At 40.8% G+C, this 14,601-nt stretch overlaps 2 protein-coding genes across 3 annotated transcripts in view; one reads left to right on the forward strand and one right to left on the reverse strand.

Moving 5' to 3' along the window:
• Positions 1 to 7,312, reverse strand: part of LOC105922571 (E3 SUMO-protein ligase PIAS2-like) — a 45,764-nt gene extending 38,452 nt beyond the window's left edge. Inside the window, exons 1-2 of the mRNA XM_012858466.3 lie at positions 7,309 to 7,312; positions 5,337 to 5,387 (exon numbers count right to left, since the gene is read on the reverse strand). Coding sequence (XP_012713920.3) covers positions 5,337 to 5,387; positions 7,309 to 7,312 — 55 coding nt within the window. The remainder of the gene's footprint in view (positions 1 to 5,336; positions 5,388 to 7,308) is intronic.
• A 3,389-nt stretch (positions 7,313 to 10,701) lies between these two features.
• Positions 10,702 to 13,319, forward strand: LOC118560711. Of its 2 annotated transcripts, XM_036131996.1 has the most exons (4): positions 10,702 to 11,057; positions 11,317 to 11,502; positions 11,590 to 11,716; positions 12,004 to 13,319. In XM_036131996.1, exons 1-4 carry the CDS (start codon positions 10,771 to 10,773, stop codon positions 13,183 to 13,185), a joined length of 1,782 nt encoding a protein of 593 aa, XP_035987889.1. In that variant the 5' UTR covers positions 10,702 to 10,770; the 3' UTR covers positions 13,186 to 13,319. The 2 variants fall into 2 exon arrangements, with proteins under 2 accessions (XP_035987889.1, XP_035987890.1); XM_036131997.1 differs by having other exon boundaries at positions 10,702 to 11,502.
• Positions 13,320 to 14,601: the final 1,282 nt, after the last annotated feature.

The raw sequence follows: 14,601 nt of genomic DNA on the forward strand, positions 1-14,601 counted from the left end.
AGGAGTGTACAGAATTGTATATTGTATATAGCTGTATAACTGTATCTAACTGATTCTACTTACCTACTTTGACACCTTCTTCTGACTTTTGACTATTGAGCCGATGGGACAAGTGAATTTCTCCACTGTGAGATCAATAAAGCTCATCTCATCTTAAGTGTTGAAATTGCACCGTTTCAGTGTGTAGGTTTGTAAGATTTTTATTGTACATTTGAGCAGTGACTATTACTAGATCTGTGTTGGATGTGGTGTATATGTAATACTGTGTATTTGTTGTTTATAAGTCATACCAATTTTATCTTTTTTTCGGTACAAATTCTACTGCAGTACAACAAAATGCACTTTTAATAGTAATGCTATATTTGTACATGCTTTTTTCATTTAAATAGAGGCATACATAATCTATACTCCACTGCTCAAAGTTTAAGTGGCTGTTTCTGTTCTGACCCTCAACCAGAAGTTATTTTAAGCATGTTTGTTTAAGTTGAATATTCTTGATGTGACATATGAGTATATTTCTGTAACGAATCTTGAAGCTCATTTCAGAGGGTTGTACTTTTTTCTTTTATTACATATTTGAATAGTGCTATTCCAGTTAGACTGTCAAATTTCTTGCTGACCCATGACAGATTGCAATTTAAAACAATAATGTATTTACCTTCTTTGTTAAACTGTTTAAAATTGAAAAATAAACTGTTTAATGTATAGACTATTGGTTCAATTTATTTTGTAACATTTCTCAAAAGAATACTGGCAATGATTACCTAATATTAGTGAGTAATATTAACATAATGAAGCAAAGTAAATGTCAAGCACAAGAAAATAATAAAATCTACTTAATTACTTCATAACATACCAAGACCTGAAGGAACTTAATAAGTGAGAATGCTGTATAGCATTCTCACTTGATAAAGAAAAACAGGAAAACAATAAGTGAGAATGCTGTATAGTATTCTCACTGATTAGATAAAGTTTACTGTAACATCCCAGGAGCATACAAAGCCGCTGCAGTTCCTCACTTTGGCTCATCATATCACATCTCTGTAGAGCCGATTCCTGCCTACAAGCCACTGATGAGCAGAAGCAGACCGGTGATAAAAAGCGTCCAGGTTTGGACAGAAGAGGCCTGCTCAGCTCTACAGGACTGTTTTGGAAACACCGACTGGGATGATTTTAAAGAGGCTGCTGACTTAGAAAGCTACACGTCATCTGTGCTGTCCTATATCCACTACTGCTCTGATGTTGTCCTACCCACAAAGACAATCAGAGTGTTTCCTAACCAGAAACCATGGATAGACAGCTCGGTGCGGTCCCTGCTGAAGGTCTGGGATGCAACGTTCAGATCTCAAGAAAGACTGGCATTAAGCAGGGATGGAAGCTAACTTAAAAAGGCATCCAGAAGGCCAAACAAAGGTACAAGCAGCGTATTGAGGACCACTCCAGCAGCAACAATCCACGAGACATGTGGAGAGGCATTAAAAACAGTGTTCCCACTAAGGTGCGTGCCTGCGCAATCGCATACTGCATCTGGATTCAGCGCGCACAGCAAATCTATGCTGCACAGTAAATAAAATCCAAGCTAAACTGTAAACAAAATAATGATAAACCAAGTTATTTTGTACCATTTTGCAACTCTGGTGAGATAGTCTTCTATGGCCCTGCTCTGTGAGTGCCAGGTGCTGATCGGAGCGTGCCAGTGATTATTGGATGGGGCAGATGCCTTTATAGTTGGACAGGTTGCCGTCTTTGTTCTGGGCCTCATTTCAGAAAAAATGGCCAATCTACCCTCAATAGAAAGCTGTAACTTTGAGTAGTTCTACCTCGCCCCCGTCATACTCAGTGTTTTCGGTTTCAGAACAGGTGATATCAGTCAGGTAACTAAACACAGCAGCCGATCAACCCTGAGTTAAATGCAAGCATGAGCATGAATGAAGCCCTCATCAATGGACGTATATAATGTGATTTACCATTGCAAAGGCAGGAAATAAGAAGTCTGGAAGAGCGCATTTCCCGCGAGTGGAATTAGAAATCTTTAAAGAAGGCATATGGAGGATATTAAACTATAAGAAACAATGCTGTTGCTGCTGAAAAAGTAAGTTGGCAGCATAGAATTGTTGAAAAAGGCAATGCATGAGCGTTATGAGAATTATTTGATGGAGAATTAAAGCTGTGTTCTCACACTTCACTCATTCAACACAAAAGGAGGGGTGGGGGGTAGATGATAATGCATTGAAAGGACCAGGCAGGAAATCGTGAAGTATGAAAATACAGTTTAATAAGGTAAGTTTAAGTTATATGTTTTCTTTTGTTTAACGGTACTCAACTAAAGCATTAATTTGCTATAATCAACATGTGCAATTAATGATGGGATGGTGTGAGTCATTGAAATAACTGATATGTTAAATTTTTTGGCAGCATTGTTCAGCCATTGTTCTAAAATGAGTTGACACTGATTGTCTTGTATGTGTTTAATTTGTGCCAACTTTATATTATATGTGCATATAGTATATATGTATATTTTCAGCTGAAGTAAAGGTGGCGTTATTTAAGTGAAGAAATGTGCTGTAACTCTAACTGTGTTGTATGAATGGAAACTAAAATATATGAATGGAAAATTAGAGCTGGAAGTGCCAAAATTTGATAGAGAATAAATTATTGATTTCATTCTGTGTAGTTCTTTGATTAATCTTGTGGGTTTCTGACTATGGAAAAGTGCAACAATAACATTTCTGACAGTGCCAGATCAAGCTGCCTCTGAAGGATTTTCTGCGTCTGCTACGTAATTAGAAAGTTGCCGTTGGCATAAAAACAAGCAGCAGCACAAAGAAATTGTTCAAAACTGAGAGTGTTCCCTCATTGTGTTACAAAAGCGTTGAGAGAATATTGATATAAGTCATCTGATGACCCCAAAGTGCTTTACACTGGTCATTCATTCACCCATACATGCACAAATTCACACCCTGATGGTAGTGAGCTATGTTAGTAGCCACAGCTGCCCTGGAGCAGACTGACAGAAAAAAGGCTGCACAACACAACATGCTTGTGCTAAATCTCACTGCAGAAAATGTAAATAATTTAATGGCAATAAAATTGGAACTCTGAACGATGTACAGATCTGTCAGTTCTTCCGTAGCAGGACCCCCTGACATGAAACTACTACTACTATACAGCTCTTTAGAAAGAAATCCAAGATTTTGGTCTTTTTCATGTAATCGGGCTAAATCAGTTTTGTCTAGACTAAGAAATCTAAAATACATTATTCCTGTAACTTGGTTCTTTTAGTAGTTTGTTATAATCTCAGGTTTTGGACAGCCATAATGTAGCCTCAGTGTGCACGTTCGATGTTGCTCTCAGAGGTCCAATGAATGCTCAGGGAATTTGTGTGATGGCTCTCCCTGACACCCTAGACTCATCTGCAGCAGCCCAACACCTATTTTAGGATGCTCTTCATGGACTTCGGCTCATCATTCAACACCGAGCCCCAAGACATGCTGGCTCTTAAACTCCACAACATGGGGTTTTCCACACCTCTCTGCTCCTGGATCAGTGACTTACTCACCAACAGACCCCAGGTGGCGAGGATAGGAAAAAGCACATGTGCTCCATTGATCCTCAACACAGAAAAGCCGCAGGGTTGTGTCTTCAGCCCTGCTCTCTTCACCTTTTACACCAGGACTGTTCTGCTGTCCACCCCACAAACATAGTGGGGTATTATTGTACACCACTGTAGTGCAATAATACCCCACTATGTTTGTGGGGTGGTCATACTGTTAAATAATCCTGTTTAATAAGCAACTTCAGCTGCATAGATATCTCACTACCTCACTGTTGTTCTTACCTGGTACCACCAGAAGGTGCCACTCCTTTTGGCACCTTCTTTTTGTTTATTAAGCCGATGTGTGACAAGAAAATTTCTCCACTGTGAGATCAATAAAGCCCTATCTTATCTTAGTGGGTCTCATCTCCGACAATGATGAGACCCACTACAGGGATGAGGTCAGCAATTTCACACAGCGTTGCTCCAGGAACAGCCTGATCCTTAACACCAGTAAGACCAATGAGGTAATAGACTAGATGAGGCCCAGGAGGACTGAACGCGCTCCTTTCTACATACAGGGGGAGGTGGTGGACAGCGTGGACAGCATTAGGTTCCTGGGCATTCACATCTCCTCCAACCTCTCCTGGACTGCGAACACATCCCACCTGGTGTAGAAGGCCCTACAACACCGCTTCTTCCTCAGGAAACTGAAAAGGTCTGGACTTCCATCTAAACTGTTAAAGAACTTCTATAGAGCTACCATAGAGAGAGTTTTATGTCTCAGCATAACTGTATGGTATGGGAGCTGCACAGTGTTGTGCCATTTAGCCATGGACAGAATTCAAGTTGAATTGGGAACAACATGTAACCTGAGGAGAAATCAAAATGGGTTGTAAGCAAAGGAATTTCACACATCCACGCAGAGACAGCCTCTCTCAGCATGGTGCCTGCTATGAAGTCAGATTTCACCTCACTCTCTTCATTCATTCTTGCCTGTGACTCTGAAGGAGAGGTCGGCGCTGGCTAGGGAAACTGGCCAGCCATGTAGGCAGACCCGGTGGCAGGGTGGGCGTTGGGGGGGCATGCCCACCCGCTGAGACAGCCGCTGGACTGGAAGCTGTTTCTTCCTTTTTTTAACCTCGGAGTGGCCATCATTCTATAGACCAGTTCACGCATGACGTCAGCGCTACATCCGGGTCCCGCGGATAGGCAAAAACAGTACTGTTCTCGTCTACTACATGACAAAACGGGTGATTTAGAGCGTACTTTTAGTTAGTTTATTTTTGGAATCTAAACAATGCCTATGACTTGTTGTGCTCCAGGTTGCACACAGAGGCATTCCAAATCGTCGGATGTACGTTTCTTTCGTTTACCGAAGGACGAAGAAAGAAATGGATAATTTCAATGAAAAGCGCGCAGGCAGACAACCCCAATGGACTGTGGGAGCCATCATACCACGACAGAATTTGCAGTCTACACTTCATCTCCGGTAAATACAAGTTAATTCTGGACTAGTCATTGTTCTACTTAAATAGCGGTGGAGGGGAGGTGGCAATCACTAGACGGGGCCAGGAGAAGCGGAGTCTACGCGCTGCAGCAGCAGCAAGGCGCATCATTTTAGTTTTCTTCTTGCAATCAGTGTGCAATAATGTTCACCAGACAGCTGCTGCATTACGCCCCTGTTCACGCGCGCTAGTACGTCTGTGTTTACGCTGCAACGTCGCCGACACCCCCACCCATTTTAACAAGACAAAAACATCAAAATAATCCGTAGTGAACAATGTTTTTTTTAACCTACCAGGCGGGTCTTCCTCTCTGCTGAGGCGTGGTCTGTGTCCGAGTCCGCTTTCTGCTGTTACACAAACATGTCTGAACATCCATCAATCCATCCATTTTCTGACCCGCTTAATCCCTCATGGGGTCGCGGGGGTTGCTGGTGCGTATGTCCCGATATAAAATAATTGTAGCCGTCCAGTGGTTTCAGGGGCTTTCGTGCTCTCTCGTGTGTACTGGCCTGCGTGTTTATAAGGCAGCTGTATATTTCGCGGTACGGAACACTTGGCCAGCATTTCACAGACTCGCGCCGTCCCTTCAGGCTTTTGCTGTGTGGATCTGGCAATCTGATACCTTCAACCATCAACTTACTTTTAAAACGATCTTGTGATACGTTATCTAAAGAAGAAAAATACGTTGAGAACACGTCAGTTTCTCTGTTTGCGTCCGCCATTATGTTCGCCTTTTGCCTACCAGTCTGGCGCGCATGCATGAAAAACCCGCATCAGAACAATAACAATGAACTGGTCTATTAGTACTATCTTTGACGTGTCAATCATACAATTCAACCAATCAAATCAACGACTGAAGGCAACATGCTAGCCAATCACAGCGTGAGAGGGGCGGGTCGCTGGGTCAGACGTTCATAGTCTTCAGAGACGCCGCAGTGCGGCTGTGGTCCCCGTTGGTGTCGGTAGTGCAGGATGGATATTCGGTCTGATTACCAAACAATTACAAGAAGTGACAACGAAGCAAACAAGAGCGAGCTGGAAGCAGCGCTATTAATTTCTGATTGGACCATCAACATTGATGTCAAGACTGGAGTAAACATTAACGCTAGGAGGGTTACCTAGGACAGCTAGGAGCACAACCAAGCAGGAAAACTGCCAAACTGAAGAAACCTGGGTTACTTGCAGGCAGAAGGGAACTCTGCTTTGTTCTGGTCCTTGTTCTCCTAGCTGCTGTAATTACAGAACCTCTGCTAGTATGAATTTTTACTTCAGTCAGTGTTCAGCCTGACACCAGCGCTCATGTTTATCAGTGTGTAGCTTATGCTGGACATTTGAGTCAAGATACAGCACTACAGGTTGTCTCACTATTAGTTTCCAGTAACCCAAACCCAGCGTTAAACCTGCCCAGCTTAAAAGAAAAAAACAAGCCCAAATCTTAACTCTCTCATGTTAAAAGCACAGAACTATTAAACACATAAGAACATGCCATTAGCACACAACTGAGCTCAAGCAAAGAAAAAAAATCTGCACAAAATGTACAATCAGGCAACCAAATAACACATAAAGATCACTTTAACAATCATGACATATCAACCGGAAAAAAAAACATTTATCAATAGCTTCCCAACATGAGTAATAAATCTACCTTAATATAAACTTAATGTATCTTACAGAGCTCAAACAAACATTTCTCTTTCACACAGCCATGAAACATTTTTAAGTTGATCAGTAGAACTCAACTCCTCTTGGGGTGTTTACATTGACCAATGCTGGCTAATCTTCAAAGTCAAAAGCATTTTTCCATAGTCATTTGCTGATACAAGGATCAGCTGTACTGCACCACATATTCAATCACTGATAAAAAAAATAAAATAATAATAATAAAATAGTAAAATAATAAATATAAAATAACAACAGTTCATAAACCACAGTTCGACTAAAGCGATCATTAAAACCAGGCAAATCAACCTTTAAAAGAAACTAAATTAAAACACCACTGCCCTCCCAATTTGCTTTGGAGTTATACCTCCAGATGTTTCACATTCCAAACATAATTCAAATACATTAGCTTTTTCTACATCGATTATGAGACGTCTTGTACTTTTGAGGTGGAAACAGGCCCCTCCTACACATTAACAATAGCTTGTAGAGCTTATGAGGTTTTTTAGCATTTAGAAAATATGAGATGTACATTAGCAGGTTGAACTGCTAAATTTGTCAAGGAATGGCAGCCACTTTTAAAATTTTACAATATTACACATTTACCCATATTACAGTACCGGGTTATGGGAAACGCCACTGATGACAGATCAGATTGCCCACCCGTTGCCCAATGTACTACTGTATGCATTTCTGACAGTGGAAATGATACTGCCTGTACTGAAAAGGGTGGTGTAAACAAAGCCTGTCTGATATTGGTGGCACTACTTTGGCCAGCAAAGTCATGGAATGCCGAAATAATCAGCCTGCTTGCAGTGGTGCCCTGGTGACTTCCTGTTTGCTGGGATCTTTGTACTTATGAAGGGGGCGGAGATATTTTATCCAAAACCAGAACTATGGAAACTGCATGCCTACCTGCTGAGAGGTCCAGATTATTAGCTAAGGGCCTTCCCCTTGTTGTGGTGGCAAATATACAGAATGCAAGAGCTTCTTCCACAAAGCTCTTGTAGGGTTATACGCCTACAAATGGCAAGTTTTTCAACAGTGGTGTAAGATGGTAGAAGTTTTAACATTTTTACAGGAACAGCTGGATAAAGGCCTTTCCTTTCACACAATTAAGGTCTACCTGGCCGCTATTTCTGCCTGCCATGTTGGCTTTAATCGAGTTACACCAGGCACTCATCCTCTGGCTGTACACTGTTTAAAAAGGGTTTATAGACTCAGACTAGTGATTAAACCCAGTGTAGGAGCCATACTTTGTTTTGCTGTACGTCTTGTGCTCTTCTGACAATAATATCCTCTCTATGGGTGTATGGGCACCCGCATGTGACGTCACTGGTATCTGTGGGTGGCACCGTGGGTGTGGTGTCATCTGTATTAGTTTGTTTGCTCACCTGAGTTCAACAGCAACCTGGATTACGGCGGCTGGGTGAGCTTGGGGAGAAACTTTCTGTTAACCGTCATCAACGCACGGTTTGATGTATCCATGCACGGCTCATAAATGTAAGTAAAAGTTTTGTGTTATGATCGTGAGATGGAAAAATAAAACGACATCAACGTGTGTAATGGTTCAGCGTGACGCGTCGTCAGTAGCCATTACCCCTTGTCTCAGCCGGCCGCGGCGTTTGGATAAGTTTTTAAATTGATACGCCGCAATATTTTGTTAACAGAAACTTTGTTGAAGCGCAGATATAAGCGTATTGTCATTACAACGCTGGGCGTTTTTTGGTTGCTTTCATAAAGTTGTAAATGATAGACGTGAGCGCACGCTGGATTAGACGCCCATTCATTCACAAACCTGTTGCTGCTACTCAGCTCGTTCTGTTATCACACTTTCCTACGGTGAAAAGATAGACTGCATCATTTTGGATTGGATCTGTTGTGTTTTGCGTGATTATATTCCCTGCTAGGTTCAGCGGTACATTCACATAAGGTGATGTACTGGTTTTGTTTGTTTGGCACTTTTTGTAGTGGTTTGTTTCGTGTGTCAAGCGGGTGAAGCATTGCGCTTGGGAGTGCCGCCGTAGTTCTGGTTCCAAGACGGTCAGTCTGGTTCAAGACTATCGGTAAATAGGCACATAAATACCCACCGCTAGTATACACAGAAGACTAGGGTTGAGTTTAGTTTAGCCCCGCTGGATAGTTAGAGGGAATGATTGGCAACGCGTTGCATCTTGTTCAAGTAGAACCTAAGCCATGAATTAAGCCGCTGGGTGAGTGTTACAAGCAGAAATCTTTGTGGTTTGTGATTTTTGGATTGTTTTGGCGAATAAAAAAATGGAGTCTATGGATACCAGATCAAATGTTGGAAATGAAACGAGAGAGAAAAGACAAATAAAACTTACACCCAAGGCTTTTGAACTTAAAGTGGAGAAGCTTCAAGAAGAACGGCAAAGAAAAGTAAGACATATCAAAAGTGTAATAAAAGAAACTAGAAAAATTTCTGAAGAAATTTAGCAAGGCGCCTGCCACTTGGTGCGTACCGTACCGTCAGAAATAGCAACAGGAAGCCACACTGCGAATTTCAGCTTCCTACGGTCTTCACAGCCCCCGCAACGGCCGTTGAAAGGTGCCATGTTAAGTCAATGGACCTCCTAGGAGCCTCTTGCTAGCAGCGTTGTCATGGAGACTCACTGACAGCTGCAGCCCTCTCTCTGTCTGTAAAGGCAGAAGAACTCTGGCTAAGCAGCAGTTGGTAGGACCTTCCTAAAGCTATTTCCGTTAGCAACATGCTAACGGTTAGCCGCTAGCATGGCTGTGTTCAGTATCACCGGGTGATGTTACTCTGTTAGTTTGGTTGAAATCCTGTACTGAGAGGTGCCTAAAAAGGGAGAAAATGCTAAAATTCACCAAATCTGTCAAGCAGAAGTTTGTACAGGCTTCCTAGAGCTACTTCCGGTTAGCAACATGCTAACCGTTAGCCGCTAACATGGTTGTGTTTGGTATCACTGGGTGAGTGTACTCTGTTAGTTTGGTCCAAATCCTGTACTGGGATGAGCCTTAAATAGGGAGAAAAAACGTTGTTTATAACGTTGCCATGGTAACTAAAAATGGCGGGTGGTACAAAAAAATACTTCATGGGATCAGCACATATGTTTTAATATACACACTGTGGGGATTATAATACAAAAATCTTAGTCTGCCACGCCAGGTTTCGATCCCACGACCTCTTGCATGCAAAGCCTGCACTTTCCATCTGAGCTATACTGTAGCGCCATATATGGGCATGCAGTATTGGGACCATAAGGGGTTTGGTCCCCCATTGAAAAGCATTGGATGTTTGACACCTGATAGCTTGGAGATGCTTTATGCCACGTAGCCCAAATTTCTTGTGGAGCTTTCTCTCTAAAGTAAGAACAGACTCTGTGAAGCAGAAGATGGTGAGACCTTTCTAGAGCTACTTCCGGTTAGCAACATGCTAACAGTTAGCCGCTAACATGGTTGTGTTCAGTATCACCGGGTGATTGTACTCTGTCAGTTTGGTCCAAATCCTGTACTGGGAAGTGCCTCAAATAGGGGTGCCAATACTTAATGTCACCAAACGTGACCAAAGTTCATGGATCACATTGGCCTCCTTTAGCAACTCAGCCTCACCACATCTGGGCCCAGAACTCAACATTTGACCAAAATGGTGTGTAGTGCCATTTCCCACATGTGGGTGGTGCTGTATTGGCCAAGTGGGTCGTCTCTAGGCATCATGCCAGGTCCTGTTGGAAGCAAAGACCCAATAGAAAAGCATGTAAAATCCAAAATGGGAAGGTAAACTGACACATGGCTGAAAGTCACATGAAAATTTTAAAATGTTAAGAGGAAGTGACTGTGCGAATTTCAGATTTCTACATTAATCACAGCCGCTGCAGCTGGCGTCGAAAGTTGCCATTCTATCTCAATGGAACGTCTCCCACTGGCCCTCAGAGTTCCGTCGTCATGGAAACTCACTGACACAGCTGCAGCGGGCCAGTCTAAAAAAGTGCAGACACTTGGTGTCCAAGTCTGCCTATAGGGTTATTCGCGAAGCCTTTGCGTGACGTCACGCGTGACGTCAGTGCGCTGACTGGTTGGCAAAACATGGCGGATAGTGTAAACAGGACGAACTCGAGCGGATATCTTATGCCTTTCTCCGCGTATGCGAACTCCCTCCCTTCAGATGCGAAAGAGAGATATAAGTTAAAGTTATTGTACAACGCTGGTACGTGTTCCTTGCCCGATCCATATAGTTTAACGGAACAATGGAGCAAAAATCCCGACGAGTGGCCGGACCTAACGTTTGGCGACATTTACCTATATCTGATCGATACGCCATCCATTTTCACCAAAGAATCGATGAAAGCCTACAAATCGTTGGAAGCATACAAGTAAGCAATAATACAGCTTTATTTTTGTTTACAATTTTTAATTTTGTTGAGAAAAATGTTATATTAACGTTTTACTTACGTGTAAAGGTGACGTTCTCTGTAAACAAAGATCACGTGATACATAGTGATAGTTTGTCGCTCTCTCTTTGTATTGTATGTCATATGTAAAGAAACTTAGAGGTTTTATAAATTACTGTGTAAAGAGCATTATTAAATAATGATTGATTCTTAAAATTATTCACTATTAATTTATTTGTAGGTATGTTTTAAGTGGCCATGTACAGGAGGTATTGTCACACCAAATTGATCCAAGCTGCCCCTACATTGCTCTGAAGACCAAGGTTACTCCATCCCAGAGAATACGAGACAAACCACATGAACCATGGGTTTATTTGGAGAAATCTAGTGGAACTGTCTACTGTGCACATTGTACATGCATGGCTGGGTAAATATTTTAATATCTACTGTGAAATTATGATCACTTTTTTTTAATCACAATTTCCTATTGATCAGCAATAACGAATCATTTCAGGCTTGGAGAAGTATGCAGCCATGTGGCGGCACTTTTGTTCAAAGTGGAGATGGCTGTAAAGATGGGACTGACCCAATCAAGCTCCACAAGTAAAGCCTGTCAGTGGAATAGCTCTTTTCGAAAAGAGGTAAGCAAATTGTAATATATATATATATAAGCTTATATATATATATATATATATATATATATAAATAAATAAATAAATAAATAAATAAAAATAAATAAATAAATAAATTAAAATTATAACTGTTATGAGTTTATTGATTCTTCTTTACTTTGTATTAATAATAATTTTTCCTTGTTAATGCCATTTAATTCCTACTGTCTGAACTAACAGTTATTAATAAGACATATTTTACAAATATATTTTAAGAAATTGTGTTTAATATTATTACATTTATATTTTTTTTCTAGGTAACCCCAGCCACCATCTCTGGAATATTCAGTGAAATTAAAGGAAGACGTACTAAGGAAATAGATTCTGTTCATGCACATGGTACAGCCCAACTTCCTCCACAAAGTGTTCTGGATAGCCTTTATTCCATTGCACCCAATGCAGCTTTCTTCACCTCTGTTAACGTGTTGTCACCAATTGCAAACGCTGATCTTGTGGGCAGAGAGACAAAATACCCTCAACTTCTTTCAACGCTACAACAAGAATTTCAAGAAGATTCGATAACAGAACTTTGTGCTGAAGTGTTAAAGAACTATTCGGTGTCCTCTTCACAAGCCAGCAACTTGGAATATGCGACAAGGAACCAGTCTATCAGTCCACTGTGGTACCAACACCGGACAGGGAGGATTACTGCTTCCAAAGCCCATGATGTTCTCGTTAGACAACCAACAACCAATCCTGACACTCTTGTAAAGAGAATAGTAGGATACAAGGTGTATGACCTCTCCAAAAGTGCTGCTGTCAAGTGGGGAACTGAGACAGAAGATGAATGCAGACAAGCCTACAGTCTTCACCAGAAAGCAGGACATATAAATTTCACCTGTAGGTTATCAGGGTTTGTGATTGACCCAAACCATCCATTCCTCGGAGCCAGCCCTGATGGAGCTGTGAACTGTGATTGTTGTGGCAATGGAACTTTAGAAATCAAGTGTCCCTTTAAACATAGGAATGTTGCTGTTGAGGAAGCAGCCATCATAGATAAGGATTTTTGCCTTGATGCTACTCTACATCTTAAGGAAAACCATAGATACTACACCCAAGTTCAAATGCAGATGTTTTTAACAAAGAGTCAGTATTGTGACTTTGTAGTATTCACTAAGAGTGAGCCAGCAAGCATGTGTATTATTCGCATTACACTTGATGAAAAGTTCTGTGAAAACCTCATAAACAAATGTGAGAAGTTTATCGAAGACCATGTTGTCCATGAACTTATAACTCGTCAGTTAGAAAATGAATCTGTTGTCAACCAAGAACTGGATATTAATGGAAAAAAAACCTGGTGCATTTGTAATGAACCTGAATATGGACGAATGATTAAATGTGATGGTGAGTTATGTCCGTACGAATGGTTCCACTATAAATGTGTGAACATTCGACGAAAACCCCGTGGTCAGTGGTTTTGTGCAAGTTGTGAACCATGATGAGTCACTGAGAACAACATGAATCTATTGCAAACTGGATCTTTTGTTCAAATACCAGAATTGAAGGGCATTTTGAATTACTTGCATTTTTATTCACTTTGTAAATAAATTGAATACATGAATATTTAAAATAAGTTGTTTTTATTGTGAAATTTTGTTTTTAATTCCAGTTGTACACTTATATTGAATGGAAAAGAAAACTTAAAATACATGTAAAGGAAAAAATACCATTTTAAATTCAGTTTAAAAATTTTACACACAGAAAATAGTTAAAATAAAATAATTTCAAACAAACGTCACTTCTTGAGTGAGAGAATTTTCTTATTTACATAACTAGTTTAGGTTGCAGGTTGCAGAGCGCAGAACAAATGGTAACTACACTGTCGGCATGTGGGACCATGTGCATTGTCATATTCGAACTCAAGATGTTAAAGTTCTTTAGTCTCTCTATAGCTCTCTCAACATGAATGCGCACATGAGCAATCCTGCGAGACAGTTCAACCTCTTTAGCAGATAATTGGGCCTTTCCCTTGGTAAATGAAGGTATAACAAGTGTTGCACCACGGTTGGCCAAGTCTTCTGAAATTAAAAACCCCCGATCTGCCAAAACCTGGTCACCATACTGAATGTTGTCCAGAAATCCACTTCTGAGTGTGATCACTTTGTCTGATGTTCTCCCACCAAATGCTTTTGATACAAAAGAAATGGCCCCTGTTGGTGTTATGGAAACCAAAAACTTTATGGTGTTATTATGTTTATAGTTAGACCATGTCTGTGCTCTAGCTGTTAGCTTACCAGGTCTCTGAATAAAGACTTCAAAACAGTCAATGATGCTGGAACACCTTGGGTATGAGACCTTGAATATGTGTGGCATATTTGCTATCAGGTACTCTCTCTCTGGCCACTGAATAAGGAAACAAAGTTTTCTAGCAAGTCTTGGAAGTCCTTGATTAAGAATGTCAGAAATTGTGGTCAGCGAAACATTAAACCGATAGGCTAGATCCTGATGCTGCAGATTTAACCTTAGCTTCATAAGAACACACAATAGAACACTCTTAGATGACATAACTCTGCTTGTTGGTAACACACATTCCACAAATGAAAGCAGCCACAAGAATATTGCCACGGATGGAATGCCAGTGTGAAATTGCAGCTTTCTATCACTTTCTATCACTTGTTCTAAATGTTGCTTGTTTAATAAGGTTGACAAACGCAAATTTTCCTCTTGAAGTCGTCCTAACTCTGCATAGAGCTGCTGAGTTTCTTTCCGGAGGTCACAAATTTTCTGCACACAAGAATCATGAATTGATGTGGACGGCTCTGTAATAAATAAATAAATAAATAATGTTACACGAGAATCATAATATCACATCAAAGATCACACTTTTGTAAAGTACTGAATACAAATATTCTAAT

This window comes from Fundulus heteroclitus, unplaced genomic scaffold (assembly GCF_011125445.2).
Source record: "Fundulus heteroclitus isolate FHET01 unplaced genomic scaffold, MU-UCD_Fhet_4.1 scaffold_467, whole genome shotgun sequence".
Taxonomy (NCBI): domain Eukaryota; kingdom Metazoa; phylum Chordata; class Actinopteri; order Cyprinodontiformes; family Fundulidae; genus Fundulus; species Fundulus heteroclitus.

Bases quoted from the DNA above. Each gene is read 5' to 3' on its own strand.
- LOC118560711 (XM_036131996.1), top strand. From the start codon at position 10,771: ATGGCGGATAGTGTAAACAGGACGAACTCGAGCGGATATCTTATGCCT. The intron at 11,503-11,589 runs GTAAATATTTTA...GAATCATTTCAG, and splicing joins CATTGTACATGCATGGCTGG to GCTTGGAGAAGTATGCAGCC. The intron at 11,717-12,003 runs GTAAGCAAATTG...TTTTTTTTCTAG, and splicing joins ATAGCTCTTTTCGAAAAGAG to GTAACCCCAGCCACCATCTC.